We start from the raw sequence: 24,264 nt of genomic DNA on the forward strand, positions 1-24,264 counted from the left end.
AATGAGAGATATTAAGTAACTAAGCCTGGTTTTAAAACTTTTTATAATACTTCACAGCACTGGCATTCCCTTAAGTAACCTCACTACCTTAAGGTTGCTTCTATCCTTCCAATGCAATATTCACGAATTCACCCTGGGAGCCAATAATACTGGATTTGAATGTGGTGAGTGGTAGACGGAATAATTTATTCCTCTGTATGCACTTGTCTTTCTTCACATTAAGGTTTAACTCTCAAAATTGTGGTTGGCTATTGATGAGGCTGCAGCTAGTGCAGCAACTCATGGTTTCACCATTGTCAAAGATCTGTCATGCTGCATTTCAGTTTGCCCTTTACTTTAGGCTCCCTTTCAGTAACTCCACATTTTATTTTAAAGTCTCTAGCATGCTTGTCTTTTCCACTTACTTTGCACAGACACTTTATAAGTCACAGTATGAAAGAAAGGTTGTTTATAGCCATAACTGGATATTAATTTTGTAAAACAGGCCAGTTCTGCTGGACTGTAACCCACAGCCTCTTCACCGATGAACTATCTCTGAGGTGCTCTTGCTCTGCATGCTTGCAGGAACTCAAACGGAGTTCCATCACGGCTCCTGCAGGTAACAGATTCAAATCTAGTTCATGGCATGGTCTCTTTGCCTGGAAGGAACAACATCAAGAAGCACAGCATGCTGCTAGTGAACTCCTCCAGCAGAACCAGAGCTCAGCAGAAATCACTGCGTCATCTAAAATGACTCAAAGGCCCAAAATACTTTCCCTTACAGATTACAGTCCACGTCTTGAGTCACAAATGGATCTTGTGGTGTTGAAGACGACAAGCCAGAGGCAATAACAGAGGAGGCTCAGCACAAAGTGCTCCCATTTCACTCTTCTGCACTTTGAAATCATTAATCTGACTTGCTCAGAGGCAAACCAAACCTCATTCCTGCTGACCAGGGCATGACTCCTTTTCATTTCAATGGAGGGAGCTTCTCCTTGCATCTACTGAAAATCCCCAGTAGTGCCAGCCACAAAAGCCTCCACACTCCCCCAGGACATCAGGATGCTGTGGGTGCTGTCCTGAGAACTACCTTTTCATAAGCACACTTGCCCAAGTTCCTCCTTCACCCGAATCACCACGATACTGCCACTCTCACACAGACTTCTTCAACCCAGTCATGAAAACCTGTCCTCTTTGCCTGATGTTTTGACTCTACTTTTGACCACGTGTAGGCACATTCACAATCTGTTAAGATCATGGCTCTTATCAGAGTATTTCACTGCTATTTACAGTTTCCTGAACTAAGCTTAATCCTTTTTTAAAGCCTGAGTAGAAGGCTGCCAGGACCTACCAGCTCATCTTCAAAATCACAAGGCTTTCAAAATTATTATTTGGTGGTTGTTTTCTTCAGTTTTGTAAGACTCCCCAGCACCACAAGTTCCAGATTTTTTCCTTCAAACATCAGAGCTAAGAAAATCCTTTCAAATCAGGAGTTAAGAATACCATTCACAACTATAAGACTTGTGGTAGAAACATGAGTGGTACTCAACTGAGTCTCAAGTCTTAGCAAGATTAACCAAATCAATTTGTCAGTTTCAAAAGATATTCCATCATGTTACTCCCAGGCAGAAGGGCAGATTTTTGTTTTTCCACGGAAGGTTTAGGTCATCCAGACACAGATGCAATTGGATTTTGGTATTATAATACAGTCCTGCCTCAAAAAGATAGTGAAGGTGGTTATGATTGAGTTGCCATGACCTTCTTGTATGATGTGCTAGCTTATGAATAACCTTCCTATCATGGAAGGAAGGAAAAGAAGAGAGGAATGTACTAGACAGCTGGAAATCTAAAACTGTAATCTCTAAGAGATATTCATGTGCCGTATAATAACCTGCACAGATTATCTGCAGGTGAACAAAGATAATCTCAGAATGGACTATGTTCTAAATTTCAGTGAAAGCACAGAGCTTTACTATCTTCAGAAATGGTGACGATTATGCCTTGTGTACTTTTATAGCTATAGTATGTGACGTAGAACAAAACCTACAGGTTGCAAATTTGGTGATATTACAATTTTTTCATTTTGGGTAACAGTGGGTAGGCTGCTGTGTTAATGCCAGAGGCAAGCAAGATTCACCTTTAACCACACACACAGTGTGGCAATTAAACTACCAACCAAAAGACAAAATATTTTCCAAGCGTCTTTGAAATAAAATGAAAACTACAGACTACTGTAGTAGTCACTAAATCTGCATACCTGCTGTCTCCCTAAGTCTTTCAAAATTTAAAGGCTGCAAATGTCAGGCTTAGTAAAATCCAGCTCACTACTAAATTTTTGCAGGACATCAGCATGCACAGTACCCCTCAAAGATTTATCTTCTTGTGACAGGCAATCTGGCTTTAATTTCCCAAGTCCCTCTGTACTTCCACTTACAATCAGTCAGCCTCCCCATATCAACACCTTTCTGATATACTATAAACTCAAGAAATATTAAAAAGTAAGTAATCATCTCTATTTTGGTAAATCACGGAATCAAGTGATTGTTTTATCCTTAAGACTCTTGAGCAATAAATTAATATGAACAAAACAAAGAAATTCGTGCTTCAGTACAATTCAAATATTTTTATGATCCAATTCACACTTATAAGTACAGATATATATCTCCATACTACTATTGAATATATCTCCATACTACTATTATGCTATATCATTCATCACCTACTTCAGTAGGATTCTAAAGAATTACGTATAGCAGACAATCGGAAAATCCTCCATAAAACCCAGATTTTTCTTCTGTTGAGATACTGTCATTTAGAAGGAACGAAAACACAGTTTTAAAAGAACATAAACCAATTATTCTACAAATAGTTTACACTGTGTGCTGGTTTTAGCTAGGGTAGAGTTGATTTTCTTTACAGTGGCTATTACGGGGCTGTTTTGCATTTGTGCTGAACACAGCATAAATATTGAGACATTCTGTTATAATATAGAGATTTTTTGTTATTGCAGGGCTTACACAGAGCCAAGGTCTTTTGTGCTTTTCTTTTGGCAAGTACACTGGGGCTGCCTGAGAAATTGGGAGGAGATACAGCTGGGATAGCTGACCCCAACTGGGATATCCAAAGGGATACTCCAGACCATACGACATCATGCTCAGTATATTAAGTGGGGAGAAGAAGGAGGAAGTGGGGATGTTCGGAGTGATGGTGTTTGTCTTCCCAAGTAACTACTACACGTGATGCAGCCCTTCTCTCCTGGAGGTGGCTGAACACCTGCCTGCCCATGGGAAGCAGTGAATTAATTCCTTGTTTTGCTTTACTTGTGGGTGTGGCTTTTGATTTCCCTATTAAACTTTCTTTATCTCAGCTCATGAGTTTTCTACCTTTTACCCTTCCCATTTTCTCCCCAATGCCGCTGGTGGGAGAGTGAGTGAGCAGCCATGTGGGGCTCCACTGCTGGCTGGGTTAAACCACAACACACCGCTTCTAGTAAAAAACTGAGGCAAGTGGAGAAATACTTCACAGGTTTTTTTAAATCATAGCATTTTACTGACCATACTAGGCTTAAAAGCTCAGTTTTACTGTAAAACAGTGCTTCAAGCTGTAAAGAGGATCTCCATGGTTAAGGCACCTAATGAATTCTCTCTTAGTATTTGATCAGCCAGGTACCGAATCTGGTGTCCATAGGAAATTACTCTATTTTAGTGTTGCTAAATTCTGACAATTTTTGCTAGCTGAAAATTTGTACACTGCACAATAATCTCAACTCCTCAGTTTATAAGGAGAATAGAATATTTTTTAAATCACTGAAATCCTTCCCAACCTGCCTTGGATTGCTTTAAAGATTATTCACCAATTTTTCATTTACAGCTAAACCGAGGGTTTCAACTCTATCAGAAACACATATACTACTATTCATGCTCTTAAAATCCCTAGTGAGCATATACCTAAAAGGAAACAAATCTTGCTTGCTTCTAAGTGTTGTGGGGTTTTGTCTTGGTTTTTTTTTTTAATTGGGTTTTTTGGTTGGTTGGTTTTAAATCGAACACTTCATCCCTAACAAATCCATCACTTAAGACTGTAGAAGGCTGAAGGGTTAAACCACGTTCTCATAAGGGATGGCTAGAACTAAAACACTAGCTCAAATGAAACAGGAAGTATCCACTAAAAAAATAAATAACCAAAACTAAAAAAAAAAATATACAGCTCTTGGCTGTTATTTTAACATTGCTATCACAATACTTGGAAAAAATAACACTGACATAAACCTGATGAACATAAAAAGTCACTGTAAAGGGGGCAATGCTGAAATCATCTTTTAGTAAGATTTAAAGTCGAATAAAAAAGAATAAATAATCTAGTTGATAATGGAGAGTGACAAGGACTGGGTTCAGTATATACATACCAAAGGCCACTCAAGGATTCTGCTACTTTTTCCCATAGGGGTGAACATGGTGTTGGCTAAGTTAAGGATTGGACTTGATGATCTTAGAGGTCTTTTCCAAATGATTCAATTATGCTATGGTAGGCTTGCTCCATAAAAAACCATGAACAATTAGCACATAATTACTAGCTAAGAACTGAAAGAATGGTGAAAAGAGTATTTATCCACTTTCCCGCTTTAAATCAATAAAATCAGATCAAATTTATTTTGCGTATGCCTTTATTTCCATTCATTTTGACCTGATCCTGACCCCCATCCATTTTTGTATTCATTTAAAGCTTTTAAACACTGTCACATATGCCAAGCATAGGTCTTGCTGACACCTAAACAGCTGCCAAAAGACGCTGGGTCCATGACAGGCATCCAAGGGATAACCATCAAGAAAAGGTCAATAGACTACTTCAATGTAATTTATCTGTAAGCTATGTGCACAGCTCCCTCACAAATATATGTCATCTCTACTGAAAAAGGGACATATCCTGATGCTCTTGCCAAGTTCTCAGGGAAAAGCTTTCAATCAATAACAACAGTAGGTCTGATAAAGTTTGTATCCTTTGTCCTCCAAGGCCAGTTTCACCATATTGGATAGAGCAAAAAAATCTTGGGAAGATTTGATAAGGATTTGATTAAGTATTTGGTCCAAATACTGGAAAAATACATCCGCTTTATTTGCAGAAATGCTCAGACATTAAATATATCAAGTGAACACCATCAGTCATTAATGAACATCCATTTCAAAGGTGTTTTTAAAAACCAAGCTAGCTTCATCTATAGGTATCACATAAACACCAATCTACAGAAAAAGGATAAACAAATGATCCCTTTGCAAATCTTTAACAATTTACATTTTCAGATGTTTATTTAAAAAAAAGCCAGGAGGTAGTGAGATAGAGATTTGAAATAGGAGAGAAGAGCCCACTTTCATTGGCATTGTAGAACCACTGGCAGTGGTTGTTTTGCTCAACTGTATTCCCTTTTTATCTGCCAAATTCTAACACCAGAAACACCAGAGGTGTGCTAGGGCTACTGGAAGTTGCGTCTACCTGCAGAGAAGCACATACAGATCTGTCTTAAAACTCATGAAAAATCTAGGATTAGTCAATCTTGCGAAGTCTTTGGTGCCTAAGGACCAAAGAGGAGTGGCCTATGTTTGTGTATTGGGTTTGCATGACAAAGTTCTGCTATTGGGAAGGGGCCTACAAGAGTGGCTTCTGTGAGAAGCTGCCAGAAGTTTCCCCCATGTCCAACACAGCCAACACCGGCTGGCTCCTAGACAGACCCATTGCTGGCCAAGGCCAAGCCAATCAGGAATGGTAGTAGAGCCTCTGTGATAACATATTTTTTAAGAAGCAAAAAAAGATATTGCACAGAAGTAATTTGTGGCCAGAGAAAAGAGGCATGAGAATATGTGAGAGGAACAGCCCTGCAGACACTCAAGTGAGTGAAGAAAGAGGGAGAAGAGGTGCTCCAAGTGCCCAAGATGAGATTCTCCTGCAGTCCGTTGTGAAGACCATGGTGAAGCAGCTGTGCCCCTACTGATCATGGAGGTCCACAGTGGAGCACAGATCCACCTATAGCCCATGGAGGAGAAGGCTACCGGAAGGACATGTTGACTCATGAAGAGAAGAGCCCACACGAGAGCAGGTTTCCCAGTAGGACGTAGTGACCCTGTGGGGGACCCATGCTGGCTGGATCAGTCTGTTCCTGAAGAATTGCACCCTGTGGAAGGAATCCGCATGCAAGCAGTTCATGAGGAACTGAAGCCTGTGGCAAGGACTCACACTGGAGAAGTTCATGAAGAACTGTCTCCTGTGGCAGGGATCCTGCACTGCAGAGGGGGAAGGCCTCCTCTCCCGGAGGAGGAAGCAGAGGCAGAAACACCATGAGTAATCCCCATTCCCTGTTTCTCTGTGCTTCTGGGAGGGAGGAGGTAGAGAATTGGGAATAAAGTTAAGCTTGGAAGGAGGGAGAAAGGCCTTTTAAGATTTGTTTTACTTCTCATTATTCTACTCTGATTTTGATTGGCAGTAAATTCAATTAATTTCTCCTAGGTGAATCTGTTTTGCCTGTGACTGTAATTGGTGAGTAATATCTGCTTGTCTTTAACTCATGAGCCTTCTGCTATATTTTCTGTCTCCTGTCTAGCTGAGGATGGGAGAGACAGAGAGGCTTTGGTGGGTGCCTGGCCTCCAGCCAGGGTGAAACCACCACATCCAGACACATTACCTTCATATCACTGGCAAGGGTAACTACTGCTAATCTTCAGCAGTCAAGTAAACCTTTACTGGGGGAACACCTTAAAAGCTGGCTCACCTGGTCTTCAAGGAAGAACCAGAACCACACCAGCAATACTCAGGTACAGAAGCGAGCCAGGCTTTTGTTCTTTGCTTGCACTGAGAAAATTGCTGCTGCTACCTTCACTTGAAATAAGCAGACCAGTACCCTGATCTCCTGAAATGTGATAATGCTAATTCCTTATTCAGATAACAAGTGCTATTTTCAGTTCTTCCACTGGGAAAAAAACCCCACATGGGTATTTGAAAAAATCCAAAGCTCTGGCACCTAGCCATGACAAAAAGCCAAAACTAATACGATTTCCAACAGATACTGGAATGTACTCTGCAAAACAGCTACGGTCCAGTGCGTATCAGCTGCTGGTGGCCTTCCCCTACAGCTAACTACACACTGCCCATATTAGCTACCAGTCATTTCAACCCCAGGCAATGCACTGTTGTGCATTATCACCACTTCTAGTTTTTAAGCATTTTGTAATGAAATAGTTTAAATGTTGGAGTCAGGACTGATTTATTCTGACAGGTTTCTATATGTTGAATTAAAGCATGCATAGACCTTAACCATCTGTTAGTTTAAATGAAGGCAGCTATCAAGTCATGTGAATGGAGGCTACCTGAAAGACAAAAACACAGCAAATTTCACTCACACCCGCAGACTTCACAGTTCAGATATGAAGCTGTAAGAGGGTAAATAACTGCACTTAGCCAAAAATACGATGCATGAGATTTACAAAGCAAGAGCACCTTAGTTCAAAACACGACCCCAAGCAAATACCAGGAATTATCTGGGGATCTACCAATTCCCACCCATGTTTTGATTACAGGAATAAAAAAAAAACCAAAACAAAAAACCCCAAACCTCAGGAATAAGCAGGCTTGTCCAAGGGATGATCAAAATGATCCATATTTTATCAATGTTTTTGAAACATGGGCAAATACTTCAAAAAGCCAAAATGCTTTTAACTTACAGAAGGCTGTATAGCCTGTTACTCCGTTGAGCTTTTCACCAAGCTTTCAAGAGTGAGGATGATTACAGGAAACCCACAAACTTTACTGACTGGAAGTAGCTAATCAAAGAGTACCAACCCAACCAATCAATCATGTACATATCTATTCAGCTGGGCTTCCTACAGACAACTGAGCTGCAGCATCCAGCTGCAGCTGGATGAGGCTGTGTGAACATAGCCCAAAATTACATGTTTAGACAGGCAAAAGATATTTCCACAATGTAAAGAGGAAAGTATCTGGGTTGAATAAATCTGTCCAATTGCTACTGCCCATTGGAGTATGGATCCCATCCACAGCACCATTAATTGGTAAAGCAAAATTCCTAAAGAAAAAGTACCAAAATCTGAATAAAGTTTTCAAGGTTAAAAACTCTTATCTAGATGACATTTTCCTTACTAGAACAGCTTGGCATTTCTGAATGCTAATCCAAGCATGAGAAATACCGGTTTGGAATAAGCATTGCTTTATTCTTCCAAGCAGAGTGCTCACTCAAGACACAACAAACATAATTCTTTACTTCACGCAGGCTGCTGTACTCCTGGACAAGAGAAGCAGCTGGTACTAAAATTAAAAAAAAAAAAAAAAAGTATTTCAAAAGAACCAGAGAATACTATACAGATTTTAAGTGTTAAACATTTGCTTAGCCTTAGAATACCCGTGTCCCATCTCAGTTTGCAATGATAAACACAACAGGTTGATTTTGCCACTTCTGTCTACATCCATTTGATTTTGTAACTGAGTACACAAAAAATTGAGTAATTTGTGTTGACAGGAAGAAAATCAAATGTACATCATTTCTCCAAGTGAGCTGTCTGAATTTTAACAGTGTACAAATACCCATACATCAGCTGAAAATAGCAGATGTCATTGCACAGCTAAAAGGTGAAGAAACCCAGATTCCTGTCTGTTTTCATTGATAACTAAGCTAAGCGGAATTGCTTTCCACATTATCGTCCTTCTGCTGACTGAAAGCCAACTGTTTCACTACACTGGTACACACCTGTGGTTGATCATTTCGACTCAAGGCCTGCTGGCTCATGATGTGACTTCATGGTCAGGTGAACAGCGATGAAGGAGGGCTACCCACCAGAGGTGGTGTTCACATCCACCCCATCTCTTACTACTCACACTCACCTGCTGCACTAGCATCTATGGTGGGCCACATCAGTGAAATAATCTGTCCTTTTGCACAGTACATGTCTGTACTGTGCAAAAGGAGCTATAACAGGCTGGAAAGACAGGTAAAATATAGTATCAAATCATGTTTCAGAGAACAAACCAACACAGGGTAGAACAAAGGAGAACAAAACAGGAAAGCCTAAGGGTCTGCTTCCACTTTTTTCCTCTTGAAGAAACTATCACTATGCCCTTCCTAACCTGAAATGTCATCAGGTGCCATGGTGATGTGAGGGAAAAGCTTATGCAGCACAGTCATATATGATAGGAACAGTGAACCTTATTCCTAAAAAAGGGCTCATTACTCAGATTCATTACATTTTTCCTACTGACTTGCTTCAAGTATTGTGTTCATAGCAGCACCCATGTTCCAGGAACTGCTGCCAGACAAAGGCCACCTTCATCTGCTGGATTAGCTCTAACTGCAGTGTCTTGGTTTTTTACACAAAAGTGGTGACAGACAAAACCACTAAAACCCTGCCTACCCTTGACTCAATGACAAAAATTCCATCAGCTTAATCACAATGAGTTTTAACCCAAGTTACTTACAAACACCTGAAAACACTTGGGGTGGAAAATGTCAGAAAGGCCACGTGCTGTTGATGTAAACTCAGCAGAGTTGCTTGGCATACAAGTAGACATAAAATACGTTAAAAACAAAAGCCAAAAAAGTAAGGATAAAGCAAACACAAAATAACAGCAGCTTACCTTTTGAGGTGGTGGTCCGTGGTCATCCAAATAAGTGGAATTTCCTACAAAAAGAAGAAGGATGGAGATAAACAAAAGCCATCCAATGCAACTTCCAAACTTTCCAATTCATGGAACCAGTACACTTCTATCCCACTGGTTTTGTGGTGCCAAATAATTCAAGGAAAATAAATTCCCTCAGCTTTAATTTTTGATTAAAAAGTAATTTATTTTGACTACATTTGTAATACAAGATTAGATGCACACTGTCATCTTACCAAAAAAATTATATGGCCCAAGGCAGTTTTAATTAATCAATCAATCATTATTCAATCATTTGTATGACAAAAAATTGCCAGGTGCATCCTTGTACATGTTAAGCAAGTAAGCACAGTTAACTGGAAAAAAGTTTTCTTAAATAATCAAGTATCAAAGGCCTTTATCAGATTTTGGTCTGATGGAACTGACAAGCATTCATTTCTCTCTCTTCTAACTGTTTTTCCAACCTCCAAGCTACTTTTTTGTTCTCAAACAGTACTGACTGAATGGGAGTTGTATTCTGATGTAATTGCACCTGCCTTTTCAAGATTCTCTTTTAATTCAGACAAAAAGCTTCAGGGAAAAAAAAAGCTTCTAAACAAGTCCACCCTTCTTAGTAAGCTACAATAGAAAAAGGCAACAATTTCAGACTTTTTACCCATTCCTTACAAACACACACCAACACATAAAATACACACTCCCTCACACACATAGACTGTCCTCCCTGTAACTGCCCTTCCCGAACCCTTCTCCTGAAGTATTAATCACATGCTTTCCCAACATCTTCCAGCAGATGATGAAACCTTGCAGCACGCCTAAAAGTTCCCCTTGGGCCACACATACCTCTCCTCTCAGTCATCCTCCTACCAAAGACAGCAAAAATACCTCTGCTCTAACCTTACATCAGTATGAAGTAAGAGAGTAATTTTTACAGGTGCTTACTAGACATCCAAAAGTTACACAGAAGAGGACTTTAAAAAGCTTGTCCTGCTCATGAGCATCTCTGCTCCTGGGGTGTTGAATAGGCAAAAAACCACAAGCTAGTGGAATACAGCATCATTTCAGAACCAAAGGACTTTGTGCTTGACAATCTAGCCAAACCCCTTGTTTTTCCAAGTGCCAAAAAATGCCCCCAGAGGTTTCTGGATCCAGGAGGCAGGAAGGAGATGTTTGTGTGTGTGTTATGGCTACAGAACAAGGAAGTGAAACTTTAGTGTGGAATATTCAATAGCACCCACACCAGTGCTGGGAGTTGTTTTCAGCAGGAAAAGCAGGTAGCTGGAAGTGGAAGGGCCCCCATTCCCTTGCCCGACTCTTGGGGGAGGTAGCTGCCACCTGGACCACACCATCTTGGGGGGAGAGAGCCTGCCAGCCACCACTGCTGCCACAGCATGATGAATTTCTTTGTACAACAAAAAGTTGAGATTACCTCTCAGAAATATTTTGCTTTCTGTTTTTCCTCTTGTTTTCTGGCGTATGTTATAAAGTACTGAAAACTTCAGTCAGAAGGCTTCCAACTCATCTAAAGGGAAGTCCCAATACCCCAAACACACTCTTTTACGTTGACCTTGGAAGAGTCTGAGCAACTACAAAAGCCCAAACAGTAACTTTTTGATGGTCATTTGAAATCACAAATCATCTTCTGAAGCATACCAGAAACTATCTCTCTGTACATTTGACACAAATACCCACCCTTTGAACAATCCAGTTACTTAATTTAATGCCATAGATAATATGGCTGATGCCCTACATTCATATCCATACAGGATAATTTCTTTATTCATTCCTCTGACATGATTCTAATTGCCAGGGAAGAAATTCAGCTCCCAGACTACTGAAAGAGATGGCAGTCTGGTTTTCTGTTAGAGTAGCTACTCCACACACCGTGACATGGACTTGAAAATAAGCATTTCTCCTCTCAGTTAATCTGGGAGAAGAGCAAGGAAAACTTCTCATTCAGGATTTACCTGAATCCTGTAGAGTCAGGCTCTTACTAGTTCATAGCAGCTTCCTCCTCTTTGCAATTAGGCAAGCAGAAAGACACTGTTGTTGATAAAAACATTTCTGATAGTTTTCTCATTGTGTCAGGAAAATTGTTTGATTTTGATACATAACAAAGTGATGCTCGTTGTCTAAACAAGTTAACACACTTGAGAAGTCAAACATTAGATGAAAACTACTAATTTTTTTTTTTAAATTAGCAAAACTTTAGGTTTTGTAATTGGTATTAAAGTGGTTACAGGAGTAACAATTTTTTCCTTGTCTCCCCAAAATATATGCAATTTATGCTAACCAAAATAAAAGGAATATTAACTACATATGTATTAACTACCTTTGCCAATCACATATCACAGCCAATTTTGCAGTAGAGAAGGACTTGAATTACCAGTCAAGAGCTTACACAGCATCTTATAGAGCAGCATCAAGAGTGTCAGAGTTATATTACAGAAATATTTTTGAGGTATTCCTTAAAGTCAAAGAGCTTATAACTAATTCACCTCTCTGTATCAGTAATCTATGTTCTTAGTATGAAGACTGCATTTTCCTTCCTTGGAAATTTTTTAATGATCAAAATTACATGAAAATATCTCTAGCTTTGAACATACAACCCGTAGATTTGATTTCTGTAATCAAAATGTTGGTTTTTTCACAGCGCAGTCTAGTTACTACTGTATCCACTTAAAAGACAAGAGTACAATTATGAGTCATTTTATAAAGGTTTTTTTCATGGCAGTTGCTTGCTCAAATTCAGAAGCTGTAAACTGATAGAAATGAATTGCCAGGCAAACACAAGTGAGGAAGGAAACAGAGATTTGAAACCTGGTCAGAATAACTCACAATGAGCAGAGGATGCAAAAGCTGCAGACAGTCTCCACACCCTTACACTGCCCCAAACTCCATGTGCAGAGCTAGCTCCTCCTTCTGCTCCTCAAGCACACAAACCAGAGTCAATCTTGGCGTCCACGGCTCACCACATCAATTTAACAGTCTGAATTCTTTTGGGTTCAAGTTTTAAATGAGAATTTGTTTTCAGTAATAAAAGCAAAACTTTTTGCTGCACATTTCATACACACTAAAATAACTCCACAAATCCAGCTGCAATGGAGTGCAGCAGCAGCCTGTGAGGTACACCAGCCAGCTCCTTAACCCCATGAAGCCCAGCATGTGCCCTCGCTGACCATCGCATTATAGGTCTTGGCTTGCTTCCATTCTGTCTGCAAAACAGGGGCCACACTACAGGAGCCTTCATGAATGCAGAAATATAATGAAAAATGTGCACCTATGCAAAAGGCCTGAAGGAAAGATGATGACTTTAACACAAGAGGCCACGAAAATCTTACTAAGTATGACTCCCAAGCTGGGTACTTACAAGTTTTACAAACCTAAAACAGGGCACCACTTCTACACATAGGGCCACTTTTCACACAATCCATATCAGATTAGGTTAGTTTAAAAACAATTCAGCATTATAAAAATTGCAACCATGGAAGCATACAAGGTAAAGCCAATCTATGAACCACCAGCTACTAACAGCTGATGTAGTAGGAGAGCTGCACAGTAAAAATCAGAGACCTAGGAACAGATACCAAAAGCACCAAAGGTACATAACCTCAACTGTTTATTGCAATTGCATTAACAAGCTTATCTAAGATGGAGAACATTATCATGCAGCTTTTATACGCTATGGCACAGACAACATGTGTTTGATGTTACTAAGTGCCACAAGAAGAGAAGAGGCTTTCTGCGGTGGAAATGATAAAGTCATAGAAGAGAGAGTCATGCTTCCTCATTAGGCATCTTGTCCATTGCCCCAAAGCAACCTATGGCATTAAATTATTAGGATGACTTCTCTCAAGTCCTTTAATAAAGCTTATTAAAGACATTATTACTCGTCTGCTGACCAACAAGATTATTCTAGATTTTTTTTCCTGGAGAGGAGTATTTACTCTTCAAAAAGGAAATTTTCTGCCTTCTAGAAGAAGTCTTTCGTAGACTTCTGAAAGTCTAAGGCATTAGAAACAAGTCAGACAAAATAAGTCTCAAAACAAGTGGTATTATGCATTCCATAAACATGCTCCACAGCACACTTGGGCTGGCTGAACACGTCTCCTCCAGACTCTGCCAGAGATTAAAAAAACCCCATCAGCTTTATTATAGAAAATGGTGAATACATGGAGGCCGTCCAAATTTTTCCATAATTTACTATCCTTGAGGTTAAGTGAAGCAGCTGTATGCAAAATCTTTGGGGAAACCTTGTGGTTACGTTCCTTTTTTCTTGGAATCACTGAAGTGTGGGGGTTTTGTTTGAAGCAAGCCAAGTTTAAACAGAGATAGATGGTCAGTCAACCAGGATTAAGGACAAATACTGCTGTGTACAGTTCAGAACTACAGATAACAAAATAACTGCAATTCTGGAAAAAAACCTTTCCAAAAAATGACTGGGGAGTACAGGAATAGGAAGTAAATGGACTTACGTGTGAACTGAAGACTCTTTGATAGTAACTGAAATAGCATAACTCTACTCAAACAATTCTGATATCCCATGGAAAGAATTGTGTAAAGATAGGGAGAGAAAGCCAACACTGAAAATGTGGAGTTTGGACTATTTTTCTGGAGCAGGGTTTTACCTTGTAGGGAGTCACAAGCAGCAGTCTAAGGGAGCTGGGACCCAGCTAATGACAAAACTAATTTGTCTTGTAAAAATCCTTCTTTGTTCTTTTCACTTGGCCACCACCTCACACTTCCAGGCACCAATACAGCCTCTACTGGCAAACAATCCCTTAGACCCTCTGATGTTTAAAGGAAAGGAACAATTTAATAGTTGTCTGAGGAGTCTTCTGGTCTGGAAATCAGACTTTGAAGAAGAATTTCCCCACCAAGCACCTCTAATCATTAAGAGCTGCACCTTCAAAATAAACTGAAGTGCCAGTAAGTTATTAGAAGAGGATAAACTCTGCTCTGCTTCCTTTGTTATTTTTTTCCCTCCCAGTTATGCAGTGGACATGCTTAGAAATTTCATAGATGTTTACACATCTGAAATAATATGATTTTCTTGGTCATCATATCATCACATCTTGGAGCCCTTTGTGGTCCAAAGGCAGGAAAGGGGTTAGGAACTACAACTTGAAAACTAGCAGACTAGCAAAATGATGTTTGCCCACAGCTCAAATCTAACTTAAAAGGAAAATCCCTGCTATTCCTGAGGTCAGCACAGTCACACCAGCTTTCACACAGGAAAGTTTTTCCAGGGGTGTACACGGAACGTTAACACAGCAAAACAGCAAAACCCCACTGACCAATCTGCACTAGAATACAGAGTGACTTATTGCTGTTTCTTACATCATATGTAAAAAGCTGTGTACCTACAATTGGTTTCCTCTGTGCAAGACTAACATCCTATCAAAATTTTCATTTCTGACCACAAAAAAAAGGAAAATAAACTTTATTTTTTAAAAACATTCCTCAATGGATTTTTTTTTCTTCCTTTCTTACCTTTAAAATAATTTTAGTTACTCTTAGTTTTTAAAATCATAAATGCAATAAAACCCCCACTACCACAAACCAACCTACAGGCAAAAAACGAAACCAAACCAGCACCAAACCCACACATTCAATTCATTCTACATCACTGCACACAATGAAGGAAAAAAGATGGAACATGACAAAAATACCTATTTTGCTTTATTACCCAGTGAACTGAACCCTAGAAACTTCATCATGATATAATTCAGATTTGTTTACCTACAAGTTTCATAGTTCTAACACAATTAGGAGAGAAAGTGGCACATTCAAGGACAGTTTTTGAAAACTTACTGGCAATTCTGCATATGCATTATATATGGAAGTACCACTGGTAAGAATACAGATACGAAGGGTTTGAATAACAGGAGGTTCTAAACCAATGCAGAATATAATATACATCAGATGGCCCTCCTCTTGCAAAGAGAGGAGACTGCAGAAGGCAAACTACTCCAAAATCACAGATCCGCTCTGAATTGTGAGCATTTTAAAATGTATAGAGAGGTGTTTCATTTAATTGTTTTGTTAATAAACTGCTTTACTAATACTGGGGGAAGGGAGAGGGGAAAAAAAATTAACATTAAATAAAGAAATAAAACTAGCCCCAACAGGTACTTTCCCGCACACAAAGGAAAAGCACATATACAGCTCTGTTGAGACACTGTAGAGAAAACCTACCAAAAAAAATAAGGTGCCATTAAGCCAAACTTTAATTCCTTTTGCTATGAAAACAAAGACTGTGATCTATCTTTGTGGCCAGGCAGCTCTTTACTAAATGCACTTTAAAGACCTATTAACCTGTTGTTAACTTCACTCCAGTTTTCAGATGGTTCTTAAATTCAGCATTCTGGTATCACGCAGCAAGTGGACACAGATTAAATATGGTGTCCTTTTCTTTCCTCCTCAAAGATTTTTATCTTACCTTCTGTCAAAAAGCGTGCCAAATATTTTGTAATGACTTCTATTCTTAATTTCCTCAGCAAGACTTACCTTAACAAAATGCAGAGTCAGTTCTATAAATACACACAGCTGTTCCTGAGGAAAAAAAAATCTCTCAAGATGTGTGGTCAAGTTATACCTACAGCTAGGCAGCTACCAACAAACCTGTTCAGAATTTAAAGGGGCAAGTTGGGAAAAGCTCACAGTTCAACAGCTGAACTGCCACCCACCAAAGTAACACAGACAAACGCTTGTCTCTGACTTCATTTCTTAACTGGATAACATGAGAATAATGGTGAACACTGTATCAAATTATCATGGCTGAATATAAAAATGAACAGAATAGCACAGAAACTAGCAAATCAGAGAGTAGTTAGAAACACCTGATAGTTGGAAATGAGTTTGACTCCATGACATCCAGGTAGCATACTTGGGAATCCGCCTGTGGAAGGCTGCAGTAACAACTGCATCTGAGAATTAACAGGGAATGAATGAGTGAAAATACAGCTGAAAGAAAATTCTCTGACAGTAGCTATCAAAACCCAACACTTTTAAACTGGAAACAGAAAAATGTTGCAACAATCAGGGGATGAGGACTGGACAGCACTGGAGATAACCAAGAGGAAATAATCAAGCATATGCCAGGAATATCACACTGCTTGAGAACCAAGAGGCAAATTAAACCAAGTCTTATTCCAGTAATATTTCTTTTTAATGATTACCTCATTTTTTTTTATTTTTAATCAGGCAAATTTCCCTTAGGTACTGTTCTGGATCCTACCACTCAATATTCTCATTCATTACTTGAAAGATGCATTAAAGAGTACCGGTATCAAATTTGATAACAATACCAACTGAAGGGACTTAAAATCTGCTGAAACTCTGAAGAGAACAGGAAGATACTGATCAGTTAAAGAAGTTGTCTGAAAATGCAAGATACAATCCAGTAAAAACAAGCATACAAATTTCAATATGGATAAAGGCAACATCTTCATAAAAGCAGAATGGAAACAAAGTGGAAACTGCAGAAAAGAGCCATGATGGGAGGTGAAAACCAGTTCCCTCCCTTTGCATCTCTTTTAGCACTCTGTGAAAGCTTTTCAGGAGGATCATTCCACTCCAGCTGAATGTACAGAGACATTAGCTTGGCAAGAAGTTTAAACTGGTTGTCATATGAAGAAACTTTTTAACACTTAGGATTACTCCATTTTCCCCTTTTCCTCCTAAGTGAGAGAAAACTGCAAGACCATTTGCAAGCCATTGGACTTCTTCAGAGAAAACTTTTTTTCTCCTCTACCCTGCAGAATGCATAATGCAGAGGAAGAAACTCTACGGGAGTGATGGTGATGGAGCCATGACACTTTCCCTTTCAATGCACACTGCCACACAGGGAACAGCACGGCCAACGCAGGAGACTTCCCTCCCTCCGTGCAGCTGAAGTACAGGGCTGCAGCTCCACAGATGAACCTTGTCTTTACAAAGCTCCCCTTACCAAAGTGATGACAGTGAGGCTGAGGGATGGACAAAGGACATAATGATGAAGCTTCAATGAAGACCTTGTCAAGTGCAAGGCCTCTTAGTCTCACTTCACTCTGCCATTCAGGCTACAAACTCCAGGGAATCTGTATCTAACCAGACACCTTCTCAGATGATACCAGTCTCAAGTTTCCTGTTACATCAGTGACAGACATCAGCTCTACTCTTTCACATGATGTTTTTCCAGAGACAAGGGTTTTATTATTTAATCTTAACCCAACTTGCAAGCTTTATTCCTGTCTGCTGCATTTATGCAGATATATTTCTCTCTTTTTCCCCTGCACAGGCAATCTTGGCAAACAGCAAGTCAATGAATTCTGGAAAACACCCAGCTGGCAAGTCACCAGTTATTCACGGAAGACTTTTATTACTATTATTAGTATTATTAAGTACTACACTGCAAATACTATCCAGAAGGAGTTGTTTGTTGGGCGTTTGGTTTGAAGTTCCTGTCCCTGGAGGCACATTTCCGAGAAGCTGCCTAGGTCTGTGGTCTGACCCCAGCGGCACCTTCCTAGCAGAGAAAAAATGAACATGCTTCACAGAAAATTGGTCATATACATCTCTAAAGAATTATTCATATTTTTATTGTGCTGAAGCCAAATGAGTTTTCCTTGCATGTGCTTTTCACAACATCTGAGTCATATGGTTGCTATGATTTTGTCTCACTTCTTTACAGAGGCAGCTGCATTTAGGATAATGGACCCCCCATATGAGGTAGTCTGCAAGATCGAGCTGTAAGTCTGTTTTCCACTTTCTCCATAGTTCAGGTTTTCTTAGTATTGGATCTCAAAAAATACAAATGAAAACTTTAAAAAGGAACCTTTTTACAAGTCTGTCTCATTTTCCTCTTTACCAATTTTTTGTGCCCCAGGAGAATCACTGTAAAACTCTTCCCTATACTTCTACGAAAAGCAAGAGCACTCTATGTAAGTAAGAAGCAGCTATCTTTGTATTGCTTTCTTTTCTCAATATACAATTGAAAAGGAATTACAAGCTGTTTAACCATTATTAGCTTCCCATCCTCCAAGGTCTTAACAGACACAAAACTGGAAGTAGCATTTCTTGCCAAGTTTGTTAGAAGCCTGTAACTGCAAAACGGACCATGTAAGTAGGTCAGATAAGGAACATACTGTACCTAAATGAGCTATTTCTTCTTTATGACATTAGCTTAAAATTTTATTAATCTCTACTACAAAAAATACTACAGCTTCAGATGGCTTTCAAGACTTCAACATGATTTAATAGAAATATTTTCCATTACTATAAATCCTTTGGCCAAACTGCTCATTTTTCACACTATCCAGCTTCTCTTCGTGAAGACATTTTAACTCCTCTCTACCCCAGTCTCAAAGAGATGGATTTGAGTAACACAAAGACTTCTCAGTGCAGGAGTTTTGTATTTTAAGAACTTCTATATAGAAACTGCATGTTCAAAAACAAGAGCCAAGTTTTAGCAAACACAGAGCATTGCACTAGATTTAAACCTGCCTTTCTATTTCAGCATCCTTTCATCTTCTGCAACTGTAAAAGTACAGGATTAACCCCATTCCTGTCATTCTGAACCCTTGCAATACGTAACTTCTACTTCAGACTTCAGCCTTTACTGAGAAAAGTATAATGGAATAGATAACTTGAAAGTCAGCATTTCTGAAAGTATTTTCTTCCTCTACAAAGCACTGCAAGTGTCTAGCACAAGCGTTATGATTCCTAGAAATATTACTTTTTCTGCCTTTTGCCTCATTTCTCATGATCTTAAATAAGATTTGTACCTATTTTTGTATGGGTGCGTGATTTGTTAGATTGATTCGTAAACATTCAGTAGGATGCCCTACAAAAAAAAAAGAATGCATTGTTATAAAAACTTTGCTCTTCAAAATCTAATGCTGTCCTCATTACTGAAGCCGAGGACCCACAATGCATACACCAGGCTTACCTGTGTGAAAGACACTACACAGCCCTCATGAGCTTCCTCAACTCAAACACATCCAGCAGTAAAAACAAACGTACCAATTTGAAACAGCAAAAATTTGGCTATCAGTTTTTTGATAAGCATTTTGTATGCTTTCAATTTTCAAAAGTTTGAGTGAAAACATTTGGAAGACAAGTTTTCAGATGTATTGATAAATTCTTGCTGCCTTAAGCTCTCCAATGACTAAAACAGTGTCCTGAAAGTGTCAGCAATGGCAGTTCTGCATTAACATCTTTATGTGGAAAAGGTTAACTACACTGTAGCAGTGCCATACAACCACTGAAGCAGACCAAGTGTCAACAGCCTCAGCAGAACTCTTCAAACTGGCATTATTTCTCTCGTGCTCCCTACCTGTCCCAGAAATACTTGCACTTTATGTATCTACTAACCTAACTCAAAAAAAGCAAGGAGCTCAAACTTGACGAAGGTAACTAAGAGGGTCGTAAATACATTTTGACTCACTGGGATAACTGTTTACTTAGGACTGCTCTTGGATGCTTTGACCGCACTCATGAACTCTGAGTTGCAAACATTCACTACTGGTAACAATTACCTAGGCGTGCTCTTTCTTTTTATATCATTTTCCTGTGTTTTATTTAGCTTGGAGAACCACATCAGGATGTCACCACTAAGATGTGGTAGTTTAATAGATCTCTAACTGCCACTCACCAGCCCTCCTGCAGACAATGTTTCTTACAAGGGACATCTTAAAATATATGAAAAACATCTGTGCCATGTAGACTATGACGATATAGCAGCCATTATCTAAATTCAAATTCTCAATGTACATGCGGATTAAGGTAATTTTTTACTACATCTACATATAACTAAATATATATTTATTTATATAAGCAACAACCATTGCTTTGCTTCAGTGGTTGGGAGATTTCTACACAACATTAAATAAGTTGTTTCAAAAGTTATAACAAAGATATTCACCTTGTCACACGCTACAGACCAGTATAAATTAGATGTACTATATTATGTATGATGGTGTAACGTTTTTAGGATGTGCTTGTCAACCTTCTGTTCAAGAGTAAAAACGATTTTCTAATGCCAGAGCTTTACGATAATGCTTTAAACTTTTGCTGAAAGGTAAGAATAGGCTTCTTGTTCTAATCATACAGCAGGCAGAGTGGTGTTATTCTACATTTCACAGGGTGATTTCAGCAGCAGTATTTCATTTCTACAAATTTCCATTGAGTTTGGCTGAGACAGAGAGTAAAGAAATTGCAGCATACTGAAATCAACATTCAGACATACATGAAAAATGCAATTCTTTGTCCTTTATTCTGCATTAGTCTACATTTCTCAGAAAGATGACATTATCAAAAAAGATAGAGAAATCTACCCAGAGAAATCTAATCTAGAGAGTTGTTTATATTGTTTTACATCAAAAAAAAGCTGAAGACCCTCTAGAGCTAAGCCAGACTACTGTTCAATGCTATCTGTCAACAGCAACCGTGGTACCAGGAAAAGGTCATAATATTTATATAGTATGTGTTTATAATATTAACCATTAAATGAGTTCTTCTCTTTTATACCCAAGAATGCAAGAAGAACACAAAAAAAAAATCTTACACAAATGTAACACATAAGAAGTACCCTCTCCCCTATTAAAAAGTTAAAGAGTTGTGATTTTCTGTACATTAGAAGCTTACATACTAATTACATACAGATCAGTTTACTCTTGCAAGTTATGCATTTCCTTAAGTAAAAACGTTCTTACATGGCAAGAACATCCAGATCTCACTCACTAATTTTCTTATGGCTTTGTCTTTCTTCACATGGGATTTCAGTCCCTTTACAAATGAGGTTCTCCAAGTACTTCTGTAATTGGTAACAAGTAATTCTGGAGCTAAATTATTGAGTTCCCTAGGCAACAACAGATTGCAAAACTCACTTCTCTTAAGTGAGCCCTATCTAGGATGCAGTCTTCACACAGGAAATGTATTCACATAAGCACTACAGAAACAAAATCAAATCTCACTCCATTTATTCAAGCGTTCACTGCTCACAGGTTTTGTTTGGTGGGGTTTTTTTTGGTTGTTTACGGGGTTCTTGTTGGTCTGGGTCTTTTTAATGCTTGTGTCTTAAAGCCAGGTACTTAAAAATTAAGGAACCTAGCATCTTCAGACATAGAAACAATGGTCTACAGTGTAAAAATCATCAGGATAGACAAACAGCTATGGGGATGGTGCCTGCAGTATTGAAATAAGTTATTCATGGAGAATTTAACACTTCTGTAAATTATCCTGACCTCTGATCCAAAGATAGAGGGTACTTTCTGAAGAATACGGAACTCTCCCCTTTGAATGGACTCCCGTGGGAAAGAGATTCTTTTCCAAAAAACCACTCAAAAATCACTTTAATGCCAAGACCAAATTTGCTTCAATCTGATCACAACCTACACACTTGAAAGGAGCACAAGCAGGGGACTGCAGTGCCATGGCAATTTGCTACCCTGAGAAGAACATGAAATAACCTTTCAGCAAAGTTGCAGCAGTTTGCTCTGGGCTTCCGTGTCTTTTGGCCTGACAACGCTCTAGGCTTTGGGACACGTGTCAGGACTTTTGTGGCGTTATTTTCCTCTTCAGACCTCAAAAATTCATCTCAGACTTCCTACCACAAGTCATTTTGTTCCAAGTCTTGACATCCGTATGGATCTGCTATCGGCAGCTCTCATGCTATGGTCAGCCAGTGTCAGCTCCTCAGCTCCCCTAACTCCAAACAAAATACAGCTGTGAAAATACCTCCTCTCTGCTGCCACTGCAGCTTCACACAAGCTGTTTAAGAGGTCTCCACTGTTTTCTTCTCGTTTCCCACAGCAGTTTTCACTGTATTACATTATTTAACAATCAAGAGTCTTCCAGAATTTATTTTTGACAAACTCTAAGAAACGATGCAATTCCACTAGCTGCCTTCTCAAAAATAGTACATTATTTTTTAATCAAATTGAAACAAACACATAAGAAAAAAGAAAACCCAGCCCTAGGCATTTTTCTCACGCTGAAAATATACCAGCCTAAATTACTGAAAATTAGGAAGCTGAAAATGGGACCTTGAGAAGGTAAAACTGAGGTAGAAGACAAAATGCCATGGCACTGGGATTGCCAATACTTATTTCAGAAGACACCAGTATATTTACTCAGGCTGAGATGTGAGTTCACAGCCAAGGCACAAGCAGTAAAGTGCTTCAAATGACTTGACTGGGCCCAGAGTTCCTACTCCCATGCCAGGCAGCTTTCCTCCCTTCTTTGCAATCCTCCCTTAAATAAGACAAAACAGTGTCATCACCTCAAACATCTCTAATAACAATTTTGTCTTCAGAGTCATCCTTAAATACAAATCATTGTTGACATATTTTCCAAGAGTAATAAAAGTGAACCGTTATAAAAGCCCTGTGATGGGTTACTTTAATACAACAGCTCCTGGAAAGCCGTGAGAGGAACTAATATTTTAAAATAAGGTCTATACCAGCAACACTTGCAGGACTGAGCCTTAAGATTAGCACCTCTTTGGAAAGAGGATACAGCCTTCTGACATGCTCATGTAGGGCCCAGCACTCACTAACTTCACTATTAACTAAAACACATCAAGTTTCCAACATCCCTACAAGTTTACTATTCATTTATTTAAGCCCAGGACTTCATAAACTCTTACACTTTTGACTCTTTTGTTGGCATGTAAAGAAGCAATGCATTTAGCTCCTAAGAAGCCCTGCAATATACTGCCATTTTAGATCATGGAAACTTTAAAGAAAGAGGCATAAATAGAGTGCCATCAGCTGGAACATGCATCAAGTGAGCACAAACAGGATTTTGCATAGGCAGCTATATGAGGCATATATAAAACTACACAATTTTACAGCAAGACAGAGAATCCTACATACCACCCACCCCAAGTGGAAACCAGGGTGGTTGTGTTGCTTTTGTGTCCTTTTTAAAACAAATGGCCTGGTACATGAATCACAGCATGAAACCAGTGCACACATACCATCACCCCACCCTCCTCAATAACACCAGAAAGTTTAGAGCTTGACAACTGTCCTGGGCTGATGTTATGAAGCCGCTTTATTCCTTACCCACCCGCTCATTGCCCAAGGACGCTGTGCCTTTAGGATGGACCCGGGGGCGGGGCCGGAGCCAGGGCCTGAGGGGGCGGTTGAACGGTTCAGCCCAAGGGCTTCAGGCTCCGGGCAGGGCTCGGGAGGGAGCGCGCCGGGAGCGCTGTGCTGCTTTTTGGTCTCCTTTGGGTTCCAGCTAGCTGGGAAAAGGTTCTGTTGGGGTTTTTTCTTGTTCTTTTTTCCCTTTCCTTCCCCTTGCCTCACTGCCTCCCTTCCCTCCTTGCCGGTCCAAGGAGCCTGCGGGGTGGCCCCGGCTGGTCTGAGCCTGCGTGTCTCTGGGAATTCCTCTCTGGGAATTTGTTTTATTTTGAGGGTTTTTTATCCTGTTCTACCCTGTTTTGTTTGTGTGTTAATAAACAGTTTGTTTTTTTCCACTTTCACTTGTTGTGACCCACTTGTCTTACTGGTGGAGGAAAAGGGGGAGGCCCTTTTGCCTTCAGAGGAGACACTCATCCTGGAGTGCTTCCTCCTGAAGTTTTGTCTCCAAAACCGAGACTACAGCAGAAATAGGAAGACCAGTTTTGTGCTCATATATCCTTTCTGG

General features: G+C 39.5%; 1 protein-coding gene across 2 annotated transcripts in view; it reads right to left on the reverse strand.

Moving 5' to 3' along the window:
• UST (uronyl 2-sulfotransferase) overlaps nucleotides 1-24,264 on the reverse strand; it is a 168,429-nt gene that overhangs the window by 101,839 nt on the left and 42,326 nt on the right. For both annotated transcript variants that reach the window (XM_039568862.1, XM_039568863.1), the window contains exon 2: nucleotides 9,610-9,653. In XM_039568862.1, the coding sequence (XP_039424796.1) occupies nucleotides 9,610-9,653 (44 nt within the window). The remainder of the gene's footprint in view (nucleotides 1-9,609; nucleotides 9,654-24,264) is intronic.

Source organism: Corvus cornix, chromosome 3 (assembly GCF_000738735.6).
Source record: "Corvus cornix cornix isolate S_Up_H32 chromosome 3, ASM73873v5, whole genome shotgun sequence".
NCBI classification, from domain to species: Eukaryota; Metazoa; Chordata; class Aves; order Passeriformes; family Corvidae; genus Corvus; species Corvus cornix.